The sequence below is a fragment of the Dicentrarchus labrax genome, unplaced genomic scaffold (assembly GCF_905237075.1).
Source record: "Dicentrarchus labrax unplaced genomic scaffold, dlabrax2021, whole genome shotgun sequence".
Lineage (NCBI taxonomy): Eukaryota > Metazoa > Chordata > Actinopteri > Moronidae > Dicentrarchus > Dicentrarchus labrax.
The window spans coordinates 4,261,833-4,285,222 of record NW_026136707.1 but is presented as its reverse complement, the minus strand read 5'-3'; the positions used below and the strand labels follow the sequence as shown (position 1 = coordinate 4,285,222).

The 23,390-nt window shown below is 39.8% G+C and overlaps 1 protein-coding gene across 8 annotated transcripts in view; it reads right to left on the bottom strand.

Annotated features, from left to right (window-relative positions):
- syngap1b (synaptic Ras GTPase activating protein 1b) overlaps positions 1-20,683 on the bottom strand; it is a 134,597-nt gene extending 113,914 nt beyond the window's left edge. For 6 of the 8 annotated variants that reach the window (XM_051406212.1, XM_051406218.1, XM_051406214.1 and 3 more), the window contains exon 1: positions 20,325-20,682. In XM_051406212.1, the coding sequence (XP_051262172.1) occupies positions 20,325-20,346 (22 nt within the window). In that variant the 5' untranslated portion in view covers positions 20,347-20,682. Of the gene's footprint in view, positions 1-20,324 lie in introns of all 8 variants that reach the window. The other 2 variants (XM_051406215.1, XM_051406221.1) reach the window with 2 other exon arrangements.
- Positions 20,684-23,390: the final 2,707 nt, after the last annotated feature.

Below are 23,390 nucleotides of genomic sequence, written 5' to 3'. Positions count from 1 at the left end.
TGTGGCCTTCTCTTTTTTACCCCCCTGTAAACCTTTTATCTCTATCTCTGTGCCTTCCACGTCCTCCCCTTTGTATTTACACTGTCAATCTTTATCCTTTCATCCTCAATATTCCTCTATGTGGGATTAAAAAACAAAAATTATCTGTCCTAGAATCACATTTTTACCATTCACCTCTCTCCCGTTCCCTCTCACTCCTCCATCTTCTCTCACACTCAGTTCTTCTATTTTTATTTCTACATCTCTGTGATGTTTTCTCTGCCTCTCCAAATCTGAATTCAAATGCATCTACCTGACTTGTAGTCTGATCTCTTTCTTATATGTGGCCTTTCCCTTCTTTCTCTAAACACATGTCTTGATCTCCCTGCCATTTTTTTTTTAATTCTTAAATTCTTGTTAAAATATTGGCAAAGACAAACACATAGGCGCACATGTTAGGATTAACAGATTGCTAATAATAACTACACAATGGACAATTAATACAAATGACTCCATCTGCTCAACTTTTGTGTTTAGTACTTTGGTGTTCATCCATGTTCATCACTTGTGTCGAATGGCAACTGCAGCCAGTAGTAGTGCAAACAGCCTCAAGATGTCCCTGTCATTTATTTGCATTTACTTGCATAAATCTGAATACAACTCATTTGAAACCTTTGGGGAAATGTTGACCATATTGCTGGTGACAAGATATGCAACACACAGAAAACAATACATTCAAATGTTTGATTTCATTGTTAAAATATATGAGAATTTGTCTGAAATGTAAATGTTCACGCAAAAGGGAGCATTTCTCTTCTACATTTCAATGTGGTGAGGAGGATTTCCCCCAAGATTCTGAATGGGTCGGACTCAAGTAAATACAGATGAATGACAGGAACAGCTTGAGACCATTCAGGCTTTGGCCAATAGCAAAGTTGGGTTCGCCTGTTATAGCTGTACAGCAGCCTTCTCTCACAATCTCCCTCTCCACCGCTCTCTCGCTGGCTCCCAGTCTCCCACTCGCTTACACTCACTCCCACAACTCTCTCTGCTTCTCTCTTTCCCTCGCACTCTCTCCCTCATTCTCTGTTCGCATCTCTCCTTCACTTACCTAATGTCTTTTAACTATAACTGTAACTCTCTCATTCTTGCAATGTCTCTCTCAAAATGTCAAGTAAATCTTTTCTTGCAAACTTTTAAAATGTCACAGATATAAAATGTGACTTGTGTGTATTTCCATCAGGTTTATATGCTGAAACACATCCTGCATTTCCTGCCTGTCGATAAACAAGAGGAAAAATTATTCCTTTTAATAACCTTTTTGTTTCTACTAATGTTGCCCATATCCAAGAACAAAAAGTACATAGCATACAATACAATAATGTAAGAGCAAATGTCCATGCAAACAAGATAAGCACATCCATTCATAGGAGAAGCATCAGATATATCTGTAAGGTCACGGTGAGCAGGTATGTAAAGACTTCAGAGCGTCCAGGCTGCCCGTGTGCTGTTGCACGCCTACACCGAACAACACACATTGTGGGCTGTTCATGCCAAGTCTGTTGTAATCAACTCATCATTCACATCACTTTTTTCTTTATCTTCTATATGAAAAAGTGAAAATTAGGTTTCAAATAGAGATTAATAAAAGTATTATTTGGGGTGTCAAATAATTCACAAAAGCTGGTTGGGTTGAAACTCTGCTCAGTCTCTCACTAATATACTCACTCCCTCTCACTCTGTGATTTTTGCTCTTACACTCCCTCACTCTCATGTTCTCTCCTATAACTCCCCAGTCCACCATCTTTTTATCTCTCTCTGACTTTAGATCTCTCCTGCATTTTGCTCTAAACAGTCTGACAGGCTACACAGGAAATTCTCCAGGTTGCTCTGTAAAGCCCTTTTCACTCAGGGTGTGAATAAATAAACACTATGGGGGGAAAATGAGACACTGGACATCTCTCTCTCTCTGCTGGTGTTTCATTCAGAGGTGCAGTCCTGCTTCTCCACCTGACTGTGAAGGCGATATTCAATGTGCTGAGAGGAGAAAATAAAGATGAATGGGGAAAAAGAGAGCTCTGAGTGTGTGTGTGTGTGTGTGTGTGTGTGTGTGTGTGTGTGTGTGTGTGTGTGTGTGTACACATTCACATGCACTTACAAGAATATATCAAGTAATACCACATAACTGTGTGCAGTTTTAAATTCTTTTGAACCTGTTTTATGTTTAGCGGCAAGCTCAAAAACAGTGCTACTATCTGATGGCTCATTTAAACTAGACGTAGCAGTAATTCTGCTGCTGGAAAAGACGGGATTTATAATGCAACAAATATAACACTACTTATTTCCAGTTGGCATGCCAAAGTTCAGTTTAAGCCCCTCAAAGAACAGAAATACCCAATCGTGGTTTTTCGTAATATCAACATTTCTCAGAGGCAGAGCTGTACTGGAGGCCACAGCAATCAGCACAGCCAGTGAACCACAATTTGGCTAAGAAACATACAGACTCAGGCCCTCTCAAAAAGCAAAACGACAAAAAAGACAATCACAAAGCTTGTGAAAATTACTACAAACATAAAAACTACAATCTGTACAGGCTATGCTTGATTCTCATACGTTTTGTGTCCATAAGGCTGGAACGCAGGGAATTGAGATCCCGATATTTCATGCAGAAAATACCTATGGGAACCTGTGATTTCTTTATTAATGTGTGCTTTTACATGTCTGACAGAAGACACTGTGTACTGTAACAAAGACACCTTCCCAAACCACGTTTAGTGTAGTTGCGTTCTGACCTTGAAATGCCATTATTGTGGTAATATAACTGTTTATTATTTAAAGTCCAGGGTCGCTAACTCTCTAACAAACTCTTTCTCTGCATCATTTGTTTGCAGCAAATAATAATTTGCCCAACAGAAGTCCCTGAAGCAAGACAAAATAACTTTTCTTGTTGTTGACATCTGCAGGTGCCATAAAGCACAGAGCGGAGATTGAGAAAGCAGAACTATTGATGTCAGGGAGAGGTTTATGGATGTCCCTGTCCTCTAGTTAAACTGCTGCTGGTTCTGTTTGGCTTCTCACCTAATATCATTGAGCCATTACTTACTCTGAGTTCGCCTTGGACAAGAGCAACATGGTACAGTAAGCCAATATGTTATCTCCTCCCATGGTAATTGAATTTATGGTGCCAGATATTCTAAACCTCCTAATCATTAAAGCGTCAGAGTGCTGTGGTGCACTGAGCTCCTACCACAATGGCTGATAACATAAGCACTCTAATCCCACTGTTTTATTGACAGATAGAGCACCATTAAAATCACCAAAACAGACCATGTCACGTGTGCCTGCATGTTGATCACTACGTAAATAATTTTGTTTTTAGGTTGTTCTAGTTGGCAAATACTCTAGCTGAACCCTCAAAATAAGCCATAATGGCCAATACCATCTGCTTACAGTATCTACAGAGGCTAGGTAGTTAGATTGTTGACTTTACCAAGCTGGCCAAGCATTGCCTCACACCTGTTGTACCCCTTTAAGTACACACCATACTGCATGTATTGGATCTCTAATGCATGTGTCATACTATATCTTCTGTCGTAATACACATTTTCTAAAGGAGGACATTAAGCTGAGCTGAGCTGAACCACAACTGTGTTAGTCTAGCGGCACTTGCAAGTCATGCTCCTCATGCCCTGACCCCTGTGTGTTTTTGTTTCTCTCTTTGGTGTCACCATGCTGATTGAAAGCGGGTCGAGCCAAGCTGTCCCTAAGAGATAAAGAACAATTATAGTCATCTGTCCTCAATCCAGAGATAGACTAGGAACTGTGTCATTGTCTTATTACCCAAAGGGTTGTCGCTGAAACTTCTAACTCATAACACACCTCAAGTCATGTTGCCTCAGCAGCGTCTGACAAACAGCTGACAGACAGACAGAGAGAGACAGACAAACTACGGTGTGAAAAAAACAAAATAAAGTAAAGGGAATAGTTTAAAAAACCTTCATAGTAAAAACCAATAAGTTATTATAAGCAGCTGTAGTAGAAGTTAGTAGAAGTAGTTGCAGAGGATAAAGTGCCAGTAATAATACCAGTACCACCATTACTCAGCATTAACTGGCCATTTACCTACAACAGAAGTCCATGTCACATGTGCTTAGTGAACCAGTTGTGCAGCTGCTCTCGAGTCAAGTCTGACCTACTATTCATCAACTTGGTGGTCTTCCAGGGTCACAACAATCATTTCGCAGAAATACTGACAAGTAATCACAGCATGATGAAGGATCCTCCCTTTCTATAGCTACACAAAACTGTGTAATATAGGCATTGCATTTTATTTTATGGTTTATTTATTAATTAAATTGACCGGTACGTTGAATATTTCTAACCCTGCATAGCAGATATTTTATGAAAGCAGATTTTGTTCTATAATTGAAAACATTAGGTCGGTCATTATGCCTAAAGGAAGTGCCAACCTATAAAGAAAAAAAATCATTAGTCTGGGTTCAATGGAGTTTTAGTAACCCCACGTCTAAATACTTTATATTTAATATTTTTGGAGCCTGACAAGAATGTAATATTGCAAATAACACAGGACCAGTTTAAAAAATCTTTTGCTTTCTGCCACAACAAACATGTTAGTTATGGGTTTTTACATTTACAGGTGCACCAGCCTAGAAGCCCAGTTGTCAGCCTGTATTCTATATACATTTTACTGACGGTGCATAAATAGTGAGCACACCAGAAGTGTTTGTGAGGTTGCCCTGAATTAGTTAAAACAAAAAAAAATAACAGCTTATAAAGAAATAAAAAGAGGACAGTGATAAACACCTCAATGAACACAAGATCTGACCAGCTGATTATCGTAGAAAACTAAACAAAGGCAGACAGAGAGCTGTGGTTATGCTGTTGTGATTAAACTCTTAATAAGACGCTGCGGTGAGCTGTACAATTTTCTTTTTGCCATTCAATGACATTTCCTTTTCCCTCTAAGTATGAGTAATTATTCCCCTTTTTCATTTGTTTTTACAGAGCTTTTAAAAATAAACATAATTTTACTTATTACAATTAAACTTTTCTCACAGTTTAATTATGCATAAACTTGATCAACCTTGTTTTTGATTAGTACTTTGACTACAACATGACTACATTTTGATTCTAACTTGCAGATGTGTGACCTGAACCTGAAGGCTCTACTTCACTCAAAGAGTGCCTAGAAGTCAGTCTGATTCTCTGATTGCATAATTAGCTGATGTCTTCATGATGTAAATCAGACTCAAACACAACACAGATTGTGAGCAAAAAAAAAAAAAAGAAATGAATGAATGAATGAAAGGCAAATTTGGCCCTGACAGCTTCGATTTTTTTTGCCGTAAAAATAAAATGTTAACACAGTGACTATTGGTAAAAACTATCACCTGTTTTGTTGCTTCAGTCTAAAAATATGTGTATCGTCTTTCAGAAACCCATATCCATCAGACCGTCATTTGTTTGGCAGCAGTGAGATGAAGACCATAGGACCGACATGGTTCGTTCCACCTGGCCCATCTCTCAGCTGAATGAGCAGCCAGCATTTCTTCACTGGCAGGATGCTTCAGATAAGAGCTGCACACTGTGTTCAGCATGCTCTTCATAGACAGATACTGTAGATTGCAATAATTCCACTAACATTTTGATCCCATCAGCTGAAACGTCAATGGACTTGATTAAATTTATCTATTGGGAGCATTCTGAATAAAGTGTGCCTGGACTTATTATGTGTGCACTGCCTTGCTGAGTGCTTGCTGAGCTTTGTAAGATGTATTTTTTATCAGTTTGACCGGTTTTTCACTGTTAAAATGATAATGATGTGAATTTAGGCAGCTGACAATCTTTATTGACATTTTAGGGTGCTGAGGTATAGGGGTTCTGATATAGCTGAAGCCTTCAAAACTACATACTGACAGCAGTCTCTTTGTGCCTCAGTCTACCATTAGGCCTCCCTTCTACAATATCTGGTACTGGACATAAATATCCTTTCTGTAAGCTTGAATTAACTTTAATGGTGAACTGATAGCTGCTTGTTAAACTGAACATTGTGAGCAGTATTATATTTAACTCAGCTGGAGAAAGTGTAAGGGCTGTTCAAACCACAGAGCAGTGACCACAGCAGATGTCACTGATCCTGCATGGTGTAGGTCTCACCAGAATCACTCAGCAAAAGGCAGAGCCATCTGATGCAAATATCTAGAGTTGATAGACATGACAACTGAAACGTCAGCAGGAAAAAATGGAAAATAGTTCCGTTGACGAAGACACTGAATAGAAGCAGTGTGAAATGGCCTCAATCATGGCAGCCTCTGCCAGAAACTCTCTAGACCTCATGGGTAAAAAATGTTTTACTTCAAAAAAGTATTACATCATTATTAAGGCTGCAAGTAATGACTATTTTCATCAGATAATCTGTAAATTATTTTTGTAATTACTCGTTTAAAATTTTTAAAAATGCCAGAAAAAAAAAAAAAAAGAAAATGCCCATCACAATTTAAGCCCAACATGATGTCTGTCTGATCAACAGGTATAACGAAAACAATAAGCAAAGCTTCACAATTAAGCTGGAATTAAGGACTGTTTGGCATATTTACTTGACAAATCACTTAAATCATTAATCAGCTATCAAAATGATTTATCAATTCATCTACTGTTAGTTCATAAGCAGAATATCAAACGTACATCAAACATATGGTCAAACCTTTTGTGATATTGAACTCTGTCAGTAAATTCAAGGGTTCATCCAAGATCCAAATGGAGCCAATAAAGTTCCGCTGGGCTAATCAATGTACAATATAGCCTTAAATGGTTAGTTTAAGCCCTCGGAAATGTTAATGAAGGAATGCAGGGTGGCTTGTTCCCTGTAGTAGTGTGAGGTTCCTGATGCTAATCTGAATAACCCCTGGAGGTGCTTCAAAGCCCATGGCAAGGTGCAGCTGAGGTTAAATGCATTAGCAGATCCCACATCCACAACAACAGGCAACCATGTCTACTAAGACCTGGAGAACTTTCATGTCCTCTGAGACATTAACCAGGTTGTTTTGACAGCTTCCAGTCCACAGTTCTTAGATATTCATGACTACATGGCATACCATCACTGTACTGTCACTTCCCATAAAAGTTCATCAGTGCACATGCTTGCAAACTCCATTAACTACGGGGCTGTCAAAGCCATTGGTGTATGAGACAAAAATATGTTTTCTCGCATACATCTTCCAGCGGGGCTAACACGTTCGCTCATTCTTCACAGCTCACTTTCAACAAGTACATGATGCATGAACCACACTTGCACAAAGAAAAACACACACACACACACACACACACACACACACACACACTGAGAGTGTGCAAAATAATAGGAACACATTCCTGATACTGAGCTTGAATCTCTTTTAACCTGTCTCCTCTGCTTCAACCACATCCACACCCATAGTGTCACGGTTGGGGTGGATTTGTTGTAGTAGATGAAATTAATAAGGGATCACATGACTCTTCTGGTATGTCTACTGCAGGGAAAGAGCAGTTGTTTTTATTTTCTACACAAAATGAACATTCACTCACATACACCCAGGGGAATATACATACGAGCACACACAATTATATGAATGGGTAAAGAGCAGCAGTTCAGTTGCTAGAACACAATATTGAAGCTGAAGAGAGGAGCTCCTCTGCAGCCACCTTTACATAAGTGCTTTAATTCATGACCTGTTCTTTTTAATTAGAGAACCAGTGCAAGGGTATTTGTATCATCTCAAGAAAAAAAACACCCATGTTTGTTTCATTGCACACACAAATTATTTATTTCCAGTCTTTTTGTGAGCACCCTGAGGATTAAAGACTTTCTTTGTGCACAACCTTTTATGTGTATATGTGTGTGTGTTTTGGTCAAGTTCCAGCCCGGTTACAGTAGGGAAATATTGATATCAATATACAGTATATCACAATATGGAAAATGTACGATGTTCAGTGCAATGAACATCAATGCTCTATTGTTGTGCATTGTTTAAAACAAATCTCAACATGTAATTTGTAATTTTCAATAAAAGTTATAATAACTTAATATATAATATAATATAATATAATAATTATAATAAATGAAAATAGAAATGAAATTTAATATTATGTATTATTGTATGTTTTTATTAGTGTATAATCACCTCAATCATTGTGTTTTCATTATCTTAGAATAAGTTGTTTTTATCTACGCCGCAGGTCGCCTTCCATGGAGTCTGCCATGTTTCTACAGTAGCTCAGATGGTATGGTTTGTGTGTGTATATACATTTCCACACCAATCAGAGTCAGGTTTGCATTTGCACTGCAGTTTGCAGAGAACAACTAGCAGAACTTCCATAACAAGAGTGAGTCACTGAAGTAATGTGAGTTACTAAAACTGAAGTTATTAGACTATATTCATTATGTAGAATGAAAAAAAAGGACCTCAATTTGGGACAATGGTTTTTAAGTCTGGGACAGCTGAAAGTAGAATTTGGGACAGATGGGACACTGAGGAAAAAAATAATTTCGAGTGTTGGTCTCCACCAACTTCTGAGTAAATATCTGGTGGTACTGGTCTAAATGCTCCACTATGTTCACCAGCTAGTCATTAACTGCATCTGTCTGACACAATGAGAGCGGTGACAGTGAACCAAAACAGCGAAGTTGCAGGCTGGACAGCTAAACAGTCAGTTGAAACTTCTTATAAAGCTCCATAAATTTAAGGGAACTGCAGATTCAAGTGATGATTCTCTGTACGTTCATCATTATGAATGACCTTTTTCCCCATTCTTTTAACATTGTCATTTGATACTTCATGAAAAAATATTATAAATGTAAATAAATTCATTCAGCAAGGTGTTTCTGTCTATGTGTGCCTATGTGTGTGTGAGAATTCTAGCAAGCTGTTCAGGTCCGTGTTCAGCGGTAACTGATGTAACTGATGTCACATAAACACACTGATACTTCAGGGGTAACTGATGTAAGACATCATGAGAGCGGTCATCATGTAAGACATCAGTTACCCCTGAAGAATCAGTGTGTTTATGTGAAGACAGACAAGCGTCACTATAAACTCATTCACTCATCCCCATTACTGTGACTGATGATGTCAGACACTATGTCACTGCCAGCTTCCTGAGAGCTTACCTCAGGCCTCCAACCGCTCTATACAGTCACTAATACGAACGGACATATACCTCCAATGGAAGCACATCGTTCACTACAAACAGGACATAAGCAGTGGGCTACCAGTGCGCAGCAGCCATTCCTGACAGATGCCATTAGTTCATATCTTCGCTCCAAATTCATCGCAAGTTAAGTGAACGTGTAACACTCTCCCCTCCCTGGAGGGGCTGAGAAGTGCGCTTGTGACTGAAAGTTTTGCCAGTTTAAATCTGTGAGCCTGCTAGTAAATGACAGATTCTCACCTGTCCCTCAACAACAATCAGCAACTGTGCAAGCCAGCCAAACCCCAGTAGGTCCAGCAGGGCCTCTCAGTAATCACCTGAGGAATACTGCAGCTGCATGAGGCATCTCCAAAGTGCCTGAATGTGTAACTATATGAATGAAAAGCAGGGAGGGTGTGCTTAAAAGGAGCAGGCGGGGCGTGCTCAGCAAAACCTTCCCTGGATAAATAAAGGTTTATAAAATTCACTCATAAATTGCGTGATATAAACTATCAAGCCAAACCCCAGCAGAGTCAGAACTCCATAAATGTATTCACCGACTCACATTGTTTTGTGATTTCCTGCTTTATTTTGCATTACAACAGAAATACAGTCCAAGAAGGAGCATATGCTGGAAGATTACTGTGTTTGTACAAAGTGCACGCGCTGTCTTTGGGGGACAGCTTGGCCTTCATTTTATGCAAGTCAGCTCTTCCTGTTTCCCTACAGTATATTAACTCCACGTCTCTTCGCCACTCGGTCAGTTTATTTAGTGGATGAGGCGATGACATCACTTGAAAGACCAGACACGAACCCCTTTCTCGATTAAACCAGTCACATAATAGAGTCCTGTTATCATATCAGACATTTACTGATATATTCTGTGACCTAAAGTGACAGTGTCCTGCAGACACTACTGAGCTGGACACAAACTGACATCCCAGGAATCAATGCAAACCAAACCTCTGTTTCCTTTCTTGCTTGTGATGTCTGTAGTCAGATCCACAATCTAAAAAGATACACGTCACTCCAGTCACCTGCAGTTATACGATTTCTATAAATTCCTACCTGGCCATTAGATTCATAAAAACATATTTTAAATCTAGTTGTGTGTGTTAGACATCTCTGAGACTTTTAAGTAAAGGAGTGATTAATAAAACCTCACTCAAAAGCTGTGACAGTGTCCTCCCAGGTGTAAAATGCTGACTGAACAATATGTTAGCCCTGCAAGACATCCTTTGGAAGCCACCACAATTTGACACTCTACTACACTGTCTATAACTTATTTATACCAGAAATCTAATATTATCCTTTGAAACAGCAGATACGCAAAATCTCAGTCCAGCATCTGCCGCTTACAGTATTCTTTGACCCTTCTGAGTACAAACATATTATGTCTCGTGACAGAAAACCACCTTGCATACAGCAATTCTGTCATATGTTCATTTTCCACTACATTACATGTGTTACATAAAGTCAGGCTGCGGGACCTGGGGGTCATGACGTGGTGGCAAACCACTTGGATTGTAGCATCTGCAAGGAAACCTTTCACCCATAAATAATGTCAGCGTGTGCCAGAGCTGACAGCAGTTAGAAATATTTAGCAATGTGGTTCGCGCACAACTGTCTGCAAATTAAAAATTAACAGAAAAGCTCATTAGATGTAACTTTAGACCTTTTACAAAAGAGGTGCATGAGGTGCTATGTTTCTATCTGTGAGAGGACTGCTTCTGGCCTTAAACAGAGAAATCTTAACACCTCAGAATATTTTAACAATAGGAACAGTGGGTTAACCATGGATTACTAAAAAATATTACATTGATTAAAACAGGGCCTCTCTTTTGTGCAGTGATCTTTGGATGGGAGCATTATTTCCTTCTGGTCTTAAATGGCACTAGTAAATATTAGATGCTCTTGAGTGGGGCTTGCAATTTCCAGATTTAAACGTGAGAGCGAGGTGAGAAACCAAAATTAAAAGTGTGTTTTTGGCTTCCTGCAAGCTCTTCTCATCACCATCCATTCCTACCTGTTTGACATTGTTATTAATCAAAGACAACAGGGCCTTGTTGTTCTATTACATTCAATACCATCCAGAAAAACTTATCACTATACTGGAGTGCCAGACTTGATTAAACATAAACCCAAGGCATCCAGTATTAAAATGTACACATCTTCCTTTTTTTAATTCGTTCCCAAAAGCACTGTCATCACAATCACCTCTAAATCTGACCATAAATACTTTCAAATAAATGCACATCCCTGCACTACAGTAACATACCTGGATATGGTCTGATACAGTAAGAAAAATACTCGAATCGTGTGTGGGACTGTGTGAAAAGGAGGCTAAATTTACCATCAGCTGTTGAGTGAGCCTGCTAACCTTTATGAGGTCCTTTGAGTGGAGGTAAAACACCACTACACACATATTACACACAATGACATGAATACACACACACAGAGGTACAAACACATAGGTACACACACACACAAATACAGTGAACATAATCATTCTTGTGAAACTTTCCGGGTAACAAATTGCTTTAATCTACATCTGAAATCGAGGCAGAACTATAATCAATTAAAAAACACATCTGATTGTAACACCTTTTCAAATGGTAATAAAGGACTTTGAAATGCGAGGGTCTGCACACAACATACGCATAAAGAGAGTTTCATTGCCAAAACAGATACCTAACAGCTATAAATGGCGTATTCACTTACAAAATTATTAATAAAATGAAGTACTAAGTATGCTAAGGCCAGGTGACTAAAGTCCTTGTTTGATGGACAATAGTTACTCCACCTTCTGTTCATGTTGAGTGATGATCTTTTTTTTTTTTTTGCAAAATTCAGTTGTCTACAGTCGCTGTGATACACACTCAAATATATCCCAAACGTAGTCTGTGGTCTTACATGAATTCACAAACCGAAAATCCCAATTCACAGTATTAACTCGTGTAATTAGGCAACTATGCTACTTAAGACCACTTTTCAACAATTATATATGGCAGGGGAAAACAACTTGATCACTGTAGAGTATGGCTACAGGTCAAGTTAAAATATGCAGCTCCTTTACATATCAGTTGTACTGCTGCTACTGCCTGCTTTCTATCAAAGTTTCCACCCCAACACTTCTCACCTAATTTAATCAATTATTAACGTTAAAATGGAAACCAGCCTCATGCTGAGGAAACTGGCATCCATAAAGCCACCATTGATAATGAAGAAGCATGTGTTTGCATGCTTACCTTTGTTGTACTTTGTTTATCATACTCTATGACTGCTACTCTAAAATTGATAGGCACATCTTAGATCAATGCCAGCTTCCCTGTATAACTGACACTGACAGAAAATGGTTTAGGGCTGCAACTATGGTTCATTTTCATTATCGATTAATCAGCTATCATATATGGCAAAAACAAGCAACAAATCCTCTCATATGGACAGCTGGAACAAGGAAAAAAAAACAATCAATAAAACGATTAACTGATTATTAACTTAACATAGGTAAATCTCCACACTTCGTTTTAGCACTGTGCCAGCGCTGGAGAGGGATCTGGCTGCACCCACTATCATTCTAGTATAGGGGGGATAATGCTGGCTTGTTTGTGTTTATTTAAACTAATCGCAATGGTCTTGGGCAACGCTTAGCTTAGGATGCAGCTAAAATAGGGTCTGAAAATAGCAACGGGAGAGGAGAATACCAACTGAAATAGTCTGATTATTACAATATTTAACATTCTGTCGATTGATTCATTGTTTTGGCTGTAAAATGTCTGGGAAGCAAGTTTCAAGCATAAGCATGAAGTCAGGAAATCACAAAAACCTACATATACTACTCTATTTCTTTATTAGATATTTTATTGCTGAGAAAGATGCACCTGGTTTATCATTTATTCATTCAATTTCTCTGCCCACTTAATCCTTTTCTGGCACACCTGGGGCTACAGCCTATCCCATCATGCACTGGGCGGATGGCAGGACACTGGGCAGGTCGCCAGTCCATCACAGGTTGAACACAGATAGGCAGACATCCACTCACGCTCACATTCATACCTACGGGCAATTTAGAGTCTCCACTCTGCCTGACATGCACATCTTTGCGATGTGGGAGGAAACCAGAGAAAACCCACACAAACATGCAAACTCGGCACAGGAAGAGCCAAGGATCAAACCTGGGTCCTCATGCTGTGAGGCGATAGTGTAAACCCCCAAACTACCAAACTTACTTACTTTCATGAACACATCAAGTGCAGTGGAATACTGTTTTTTGACATGAGTATGATCTTACAGAGATCTATTAAAAGGTATGGACACGTTGGTTCAGGACTCAACCTGCCACTTTCCGAACTAAATGAAATTTGGGTGCACAAAATGTATGTTACTTTGCTCAAGTCATATTGTGTGTGTGCGAATAGGACCACAACTAACATTTTCATTGCTGATTAATCCTTCAATTATTTTCTCAATTATTATAATAATTGTTTGCTTAAAATAGTGAAAAATGTCTATCAATCATAACTTCCCAGAGCCCAAGGGGACTTCATGAAATGTCTTGCTGCAGGAACCAGCAAATGCTTTTGCTTGAAAAATTACTTAATAGATTATCAAAATAGTAGCAGATTAATTTTTTGTCAATCGTCTAATTAATCAACTAATCATTTTGGCTCTTGTGCTGAACACTCTGCTCACTCCCTGTTGTGTGCACTGTCAGTATGAATTTCAGATTCCAGGCTATACACACCTATCTCACAAAATAAAGTTCTCCCTGGACGTGCTTGCACTCAACAGTGACATTTCCTGAAAATGGAAGTCCTTTTATTTTCAGGTTCTCACTTATTCTTGACAGTTTTGTCATAAAAGTGCTTTCATTCTAACATGCTGTGTAATTATTACTGAGTAAAAATAAAATATTCATTGATATTTTACCAGTTACACCCAATGTTTTACACGTTGCCATGGCACTGTGCCTAAAATTGCCTCTTCACTGCTAAAAAAAAAAAAGAATGATATATTTGATTACAAAAGATTTCAATGTTTAAGGGGACAGAGGTGGGGTAACATACTGCTAGCAACACTGGGGAAGAGAGCTTTAATACCGTTTTCTCAATAATTATGCATGAAACCACTACTGTTTACTTGCACTAATATGGCCAACTGTAATAATAATAATAATAATAATAATAATAATAATGATAATAATTCCCATTGTAAAATGAAAGTCATATCTTTCACACTCCAGATTCGAATGGAAGCTTGGTTCAGCCCAGTTGGTACTGTACAATATTTTCCATAACCTCATATGACCGTGTCCCTCTACTGAACTGAAGGAGACTGCAGCCTCTCTGCCTCAGACACTATAATAACCAAATATGCACTGTATAAACGCACACATATAAAACTTACGTAAGTAAACATATACACACGCACACAAACACTAAGAGGTAAAAATAAAAAAATACCTGGAATGAATGGCTCTACATGTGCCTGATTAAATACCCCAACAGGGCAGTATAGTCTTGTTCAGTGTGGTGTAGCATGACGAATACTAGACTGAGCAGAGAGCACTGTATTCCTCATTCAGAGATTGATAGCCTGACACTGATGTTTAATCCAGCTTCAGGCTTCAGTGCACAGAGATGTTTTTTTTTCTATTAATTTCAGAGGCCATTATTTTACAGCCTGTGGTAGCGGCCCTTATTTTACTGGCCCTCAAGCTACTTCAGGGAGAATTTTTAAAGGTACTCGAAATGTACTACTTTGAGTGTGCATGTCAAAGGAAATGATAAAAACCCCCCAGTGTACTGTATATATTTTTAATTATACACAATATTATTGAACATGGGCCTTTTCAGCCGGCACAAATTATGTGAAACCATTCTGGTTTCAAATTATTATATTTAATGAGAAAAGTTACCTTGATTACAATACTTGAGCCATAGGTGTTACATTTTATTTAATGACAAATGTGGGAAATATAATTGTAGAAAAGAAAATCACTGGACACAGTGGTTCACTATCTTACAGTTAAATAATTTTACTAGGCATCTAGAAGTGTAACGCGGAGCAAACCTCAACACATACATTTGAATGAAGGACTAAATAATATCCCTTCATGCCAAGAATTAATCTTTAAAAAATAATCCATCCATTGGTCACCTCATGACTCATACTACTGACATATGTACAGTAACTTCTCACACTGCCTAGGGTATTTGGCTAAAACCTCATAGTTCTGAATCACGGGCATCCATGGGATTGGATGACATCATGCTTGCAAACCTTATGAGCCAACCATATCCAGAGGGAGATCATTATCCCGGATTGGCAGCCCACTGATTGGCTCAGGAGAGAGGAGGTAGCTCATCCTGACCTTTTTGCTGTGAGTGGATCCTGACAAGATCAATCAAAAGCCAAGGCATTCTCTCTCTCTCTCTCTCTCTCTCTCTCTCTCTCTCTCTCTCTCTCTGCACAAACCCATTGAGTCATTCCACTCAGGCTTTGCAGCAGAATTGAATTACCCACCCACCCAAAGTGTAGCTGAATCTAAAAAGCCACTCCTCCCAGCGACTCCAGCAGCCCCTATGTAGATTCCCCCAGTATCACTAAAGCACTAAAGGCTCTTAGAGGATAAGGGTCTGGGCATTCTTTACTAAAGCTAGTTTAGTGTTGGGCTACAGATAAGAAAAAAGAGAAAAGAGGATCAGCTGAAGACTGAACTCAATCTATTGATACTGAACAAAAAGACAGAGAAAGTGACGACACATCTGGACCCAGGATTAATTCATTCTTTGCCAAAAATAAACCATGTGGAGCCTTTCACAGACAGTCCACAAAGTAAGAAATTCTTGTTTGGGCAAGATTGTAAAAGCAGCCTTACTCACACTATATGCAGATGATGTACTATACTATTGGGGCCCAGAATACAAAAGGCCCAAAATGTGAGAAAGAAAGCATCTCCAGTTCAATGTCACATCTTGTTCAGATCTCGCCTGGGGCCATCAGTACTTCCACTTGTTAGATTATCAGTCTACATGGTTACAATCACTGGTTCATATTTTATGTTGCTGAGGTCAGCAATTGATTGACTTCCAGGGTATCAAAGACCTTGAAGTGTCTGCCAGATAATACACATTTATACAAGCCGCCATGCCGCAATAAGCACCACCCTGTGTGCTTATTCATCGCATCCTTGCACATGCTGATGAATATGTAAAATATTATGTGAGCGCATTCAAATGAAGGCCTGTTGAACGCTGATTGACTTCCTGTATGCGGGCTGGAATAATGACATGAGTGATATTTCCTCAATATCTTGACATCATTGCAAGTCTTTGACCTGAAAGCTTTGGGGATGCTTGAAAAAGCTGAAGGCACAGTCTGGTTTGACATTTAGAACTGCTGACTTCCCACATCTAGAGGGGATTCGGCCAGCAAATTTAAAACGTCCCCGAACTTGGACAGGGGGTTCCTTGATTAGCAATACATCAGATCACTAAAGATCTGTCAACACCAGCCGAGAAGCTCGCCGGCTGGAGAATTCAGCCCTACATCTGTGATTAAAAGCAAATCACTTCTACCGAATGCTCATCACTGGTCGTCTCTGCCGCTAATTCGACACAACACTTGAAAAAGCCAGAGCAAACGCATCTCCAGTACACTAAGCACCCCACTGGAGAATGAATGGGCTCTCTCTTTTGACAGATCATCTAGTGCACAGGGCTAGATGAATCTCGCGCATGCAGTACAGTAATAGCCTAACAGATGATGGTTCTTGGCACAGCCTGAGTAGTGGAGGGGTGTAAGACAGTCCCTTATGTCACATGGGAGAAAGAGAGGGAAAGAGAAGGAGGGAGAAGAGGAGTGCTGCAGTGCATTGGAGGTGTGCTGTCTCTTTAACTATGGCCATGCTTGACAGGAGCTGCTGTATCAAACTACTGTAAAATCGACAAGGCCAGGGAGGCTGGCTGCTTGCTTCCATAGTGTCCATCTGCACTCATGGATCCAGCCATTGTAGAGATGGGAAAAGAGGGAGAGAGAGAGAGAGAGAGAGAGAGAGAGAGTGTGTGGGGGGGTAGGAGAGCATGTGTGTGTAGTATATGTGTGTGTTTGTGGGTGGTTCAGCATGAGGGGGGTCGACCACAGTGGAGGGAGAGAGAGAGAGAGAGAGAGAGAGAAAGGAAAAGAAGGAGAGATAGACTGAAAGGAGGTGTGAGTTTAAGAGAGCGAATGAGGGAGGAAAAGATTTAGCCAAGATAGGAAGGCCCATCTCTGCCGCTGCTGCTGCCTGCCTCCCACTAACTGCCTGTTCATGTGAGCCGGTACTTGGCATGACTGCAAATGGCTTGCCTGGTACATTAGCTTAACACACTCGTCAATGTGGGCTCAGATACATCTGCAAGATTGTTGATCGTCGTCGTCCCCCCCCCACCTTTATGTGGATCTATATCTCATTGCAAATCAATGTCACACTAATATCAGCCGTCTTACCACATATTTTATCTCTAGATGTTGAGTCACTGTGCAGCAATAAATATCACACTGTGTTACATAATCGCTTTGAGTAACCATGGAGCTTCTAATGTATAGGTAGACAGGGGAGATGGATAGAGTATCTATCTATCCGTGTATCTAGCTGGTTGGCCAAAAATCATACAAGGGCTGCAAATAATGATTATTTTTACAATTTATTATTTTTTTTACAATTCATTGTTTGGTCAATAAAATATCAGAAATCACAATTTCCCAAACCCCAGGGTGTCATCTTCAAATGACTTATCCTGCCCAATAAACAGCCCAAACGCAAAAAGATATTCAGTTAACAATAATATAAAAGTGAGAAAAACAGCAAATTCTCACAATGTAGATGCTGGAACCAGTAAATGTTTCTACTTACCAACTTGTTTCCATGGATAATTTATGATAAATGTATTTGGACACACATGTCAACATGTTTTTCACATTTTTAACACATTAAAGCTGACACATATGGGGTATTTTTGGATTATACAATATAAACAATACACAGAACATAATGCTTGAAAATACACACATCTATAGGTGTTATCTCCATTGAGGTAGAATTTGCTGCTGCAATCATGAAGTTAAAAATGTAAAACCTAACTGAGCAGATTGGTCTATCTTCATATTGATATGCCTTACAATCCAGCTTACGGTTAAACCCTCAGCAGTTGTATCAAATTGGATAAGACTAAACACTGCTTAGCTCTGAAAAACAATGTCTAAAATGAAACACCACTGTGCGATCACAGAGAAAGAGTACTCAGTGCCATCGCTGGCAGGTTTTGAAGGTGCAGCACTGTGCTCACAATTTCCTGGCAATGACTCTCAGAGTGGGCTTGCACACACACACACACACACACACACACACACACACACACACACACAGTGGCACAGCATCTCACCAACATTATGCAACCGACTTCTATAGCTGCACTTGCACAAGAGGGCATTTTGGCCATTATCTGCTTTGCTCTGAGGGAATAAAAACCAGAGTGAAAAGGGGCCGATTGGGCTGCCACAGTTAAATCTGGTCTCTCTTTTCATGTGCAGCTCAGATGATGACTCCAGGGTCACGGTGAAGTCCAGGAGCTGAGAGTTGAGTTTTTTCAGGTTTGAGATTAGTCTCCATTTTGGAGGCACCCATATTGTTCTACAAGGGGTTACAGGTCTGTGAATGTGTGCTTGTATCCACACATGAAACATCACTCTCTCTCACCCTAACAGTCACATGCAGCACACCTCCACTCTCTCCTGAACCCACACACTGACTACACTGCCGCTCTCTTTCTCTCTCTCTCTCTCTCTCTCTCTCACACACACACACACACACACTCACATCTACTCACACACATCCTCCCCAGCCTTACAGTTTTTTGGCATCTACCCTCCTTGATAACAGGTACTCACACAAACCACGACACCCCCCAATCCTTCACGGTTTCTCCAAACTTTGCGCTGGGCGTTCCACCTCACTCAGGTCTGACTATGGCCATCATGTTTGAGGAGCTTGCTTTTTTCCAAAATTAGCCCCTCTAATCACACACACACACACACACACACACACACACACACACGCACATACCCCACACACACACACACACACGCTGAAAATTGAACCTTTCGACTGGATAGATTTGAGGCAGCTCACTGCAGCACGCCTGCTCACATATAGCATTAGTCACAGTTGCAGTGCAATGATACCAAGGGGAATCTGCCTTTACCGTACACTGAAGCGCCTTTCACCCACACACACTCGAGTATGGGGGAATAAAAGAACAGCAAGAATAAAGTAGCCTCTCATTCTGGTCCTCTACATATTTTAATGGGCCAAAGTTTTTGCACACAGGAGGCAGGATACAGTCCTTTCAGGCTACTGACAGAAATCACAAATATATTTCAGAAGATACTGCCCGACAGAGAGTCCCCATAGGAATCTTTCATCGGTTATAAAAATATATAAGTATTAAAAGCACACTCTGAACTCCTTATACACCATTAAGAACACCTCTTTAAGAATATTATTGGAATTTTACACAAGAAAACCATTAAGTGGCAGTATAAACTTCATAATATATGAACAGTAGATACCACATCAGACAAGTCTTGTACATGAACTCCTTCTGAGTATACACTCTATAACACCATAGGATTATTACAGGAATAATAATTTTTTCCCCCATCAGCGCGGTGCGGCTGCTCTCAAACGGAGGAATGCACTTGCAGGAGTAGACCGTGACACCCGTGCACATGCATCCCTTATTACAATACTATAATTGCCGCATGCACAGACAGGTCTATACGGACACACGCTGCGCTGGATCCCTGTGCGTGTTAGTGCGTGCCTGTGTGCGTATGTGGGCATCTATCGAGAAGGCACTCTAGGCTGTTTCTATGCACCCGTCGGCTATGGTGCTTTTAGATATGCCTATTGCATATGATAGTGCCAGAGAGACAGAGGGAGAAGAGAGGGACAGAGAGAGAGAGAGAGAGGGAGAGAGAAAGAGAGAGAGAGGGGGAGAGAGAGAGGGAGAGAGAGAGAAAGAGAGAGAGAGAGGATGGTGAGGAACGGGGGAGGAGGACAGAAAAGAAAGATGCAGTGGAGGACAAAAAAATAATAAATATCTGCTCTGTCTTACCTTGAAAGGGAACATAGGACATGTTCCAACGGCATTGAACGTAGGCTTTGCGTCTCGGCGGTCTCTCGGTGCTCAGAAGTAACGGAGAACCAAATTAGAAATAAATCTGAAAAATTAAAATTAAAAAACACGCGATATAGTGCTATTCACAGTTGGAGCCGAGGGAGAGGCCAATATTCCGCTGTTATAAAAACTGGCATCATAATCCACGACCGCTTATAAAGCGCCCGGTTCCCGGTGCATAAAAAAAATACAGGATGCAGAAATATGTGTATGTGTGTGTGTGAGTGTGTGTGTGTATGTGTGTGTGTTTATTTGCACGCTGCTGCTGAGGTGTGAGGGTGAAACACGAGTGAGTGTGTGTGTGTGTGTGTGTGTGAGTGAGTGAGAGAGAAAGAGAGAGAGAGAGAGAGAGAGAGAGAGAAGGGGGTGGAGGACTGAGCGCGCGCGCGTGTGCGTGTTTCTGTGTGTGTGTGTGGGGGGGGGAGCGCGCACGTTTCACAATATCTATAACCTATCTTTAGCCTATATGCATTTTACAGTTAGTGCTCGCCTCTTGGAATAAAGATATTATAATAGTATTACAGAGAGTGTAAATCCACTGTAAGGCTTCAGGCTACAGTATAGTGGCTACAGTAGGCTACAGTGTGTGTGTGTGTGTGTGTGTGTGTGTAATGTCTGACTTTTACATACCATAATTTACTTCTAATGTGAAAGAGCTTGGCTTGTATATCATACGTTACTGTTCTGTACTAATTAAAATAAATAAATATGCTATAATAAATAAATACATTTTTTTTTTTACATTACTTTCAGGTAAATGGGTCCATTTAGATAGACTTAAGTCTCTGTGACAACACTACACAATGTTTTAAGTATTACAGGTGATTTGTTTCCATCTATGTAGGCTATTTAAATCTGTAATAACTCGGGTTTTGGCTCTTACAACTCCATCAGCCTTACCAGTGAGCCTTACATAGGCTACCTGTTGAAGATGAAGCTAAATGCTGGCTGCTAGGGAAGTGACAATAAATTGTCAATAGACATTAAAGTTGGATTCTACTTGACTGCAACCACTCTCGTCCTCAGCACATTTCTAAAAGGGAGAATCACGCTGGATTTGCGATGCACATGACCAACCACAGGAACTGCATCGAGGAGAGAAGCTGTGGAGCCAAAATGGCGCCCTGAGCCGGAGTGTGCTGCCTTTGGGTGGCGTGGGAGAATTGACAATTACGAGTTAAGCTTATGTGAAATATGAACGCCATGAACGTCGTCAATAGTGGAGGTGTTAATGCTGGTGTTTAGCTATAAGACGTTTAACTTGGTTTGTCGAGTTGTGATGTGCATGTGGTGTGAAAAATGAAAACATATCTAAGGTCTCTGAATTGGCTGCAGCTGAACACATGAAGGTAATTAAAAGGAAAATAAGCAACTTTTGGCTATTTTTGACTAACTTTGGGCTACTTACATGTCTGACATGCATGTCCTTCCTTCTGTTCCTGCTTCAAACACAGAGCCCCTGCGTTTAGATTGATTTTAATACAAACAAACCAAGCTAAAATTGTAGGCCTAGTGGTTGTTTTCCACTAAAAAAACACAGAGTATGTACAGTAACTATATGCTATCATCACTCCTGCTCTTCACAGCTTCAGAGGGACCGTGGAAGTGAAGGCAGCACAGTGCAGCGCCTGCCTTTGGTTTAAATGTTGAGGTGTGCCGCCACCTTGTGGTAAAAACCAGCAGCTGCAAGTGCAAGCTGGGGAATGGAGTCCAATTTAAAACACGCAAAATAAATAAATAAAAATAGATTACCTCATGGCAGAAAGGGCTCTGCTCTATGCTCAAAATAAAATGATAAAATGTACAATTTTACCAGACTGCTTAGTTTCAATTACATTCTTAATGTAACACACCTGTGCATTACTCTTTTTCACAAGAGCACAGGTGTTACTAATAACATTAATGATGGCTCTGTATTATTTAAGTGTCCAAGTGTGAGGGTGAGCCAGCTTTCTCAATGTAAGGATGCATGATCAATTTTATAATTTACATTTCTGTTTTTCTACTGTGACATGTCAAAAACAACAACCACAGAACCAAAGTAGTGACTTTTCTCAGACTCACAACATAATAAGTGACCAAAAGCTACAATAGGGTAATACCTGTCCCATTAAAATGATAAGTGAAAAGACAAGAAGATTTCAATCGGCATCGCTTCTGCTTCTTGGAAATAAAAGGTAATGTCAAAGGAGTGAGACAGAGATGTGGTATTAATCTTTGGAGACATTTAACATTTCCATTCATCTTGAAAACTCATTGTAACTGGCACAAACACAAAATAAACATCTGTCTTTCATTTTGGCAGCAGTAGCACATTTTCTGCCAGAAAAAGTAGTTAATCTTTCCTACAGGACACATTTGGATGTAATGCAATTTATCATCCCCATCAGACTAATTTATAGGGATTCTCTCAAACATTGTTTGATTACCACCTACAGTGGTAGCGATCAATGACAGAAGAAAAAAACAGCCAGCCTCAGTCTGCTTTTGCCTTAAAGAGGATGGTCTGTATATAAATATGTACATTATAAACCTATGAAAATATTATCTATAGGCCATGTTTTGGAGCCTTTCATAGGCAGTTCTTATCAAGGATAATATTGACATGGGCCCATATTTCTCAGACTGCTAAAAGTGACTTTTAGTTTTTTACTTAAGTGAAAGATACAAGTAAAAATACAGTTTAAGCTATTAACCAAACGTTTAAAGGCTTGAAACATGTCCGTTATTGCCTGTTCAGTCAGAGTTCACGATCCTGGTTTGTGCTTGGCTCGAAATGCAGCACTTAAGCAAACATCAACCACATTTTGACAGTGATACGCTCAATGGCTGTGGTTTTGAAAGAGCAAATATCGTACTTATAAAACACAACAGGGTCAGTTATATTTTAATTTGAAAAATAGAAAATACAGACAGATGGATAGATACTGAAAGAAATAAGTGGACTGTAAGACAACTATTAAATTAATGATAATCTATATGTACTAATAGATGAGAAACACA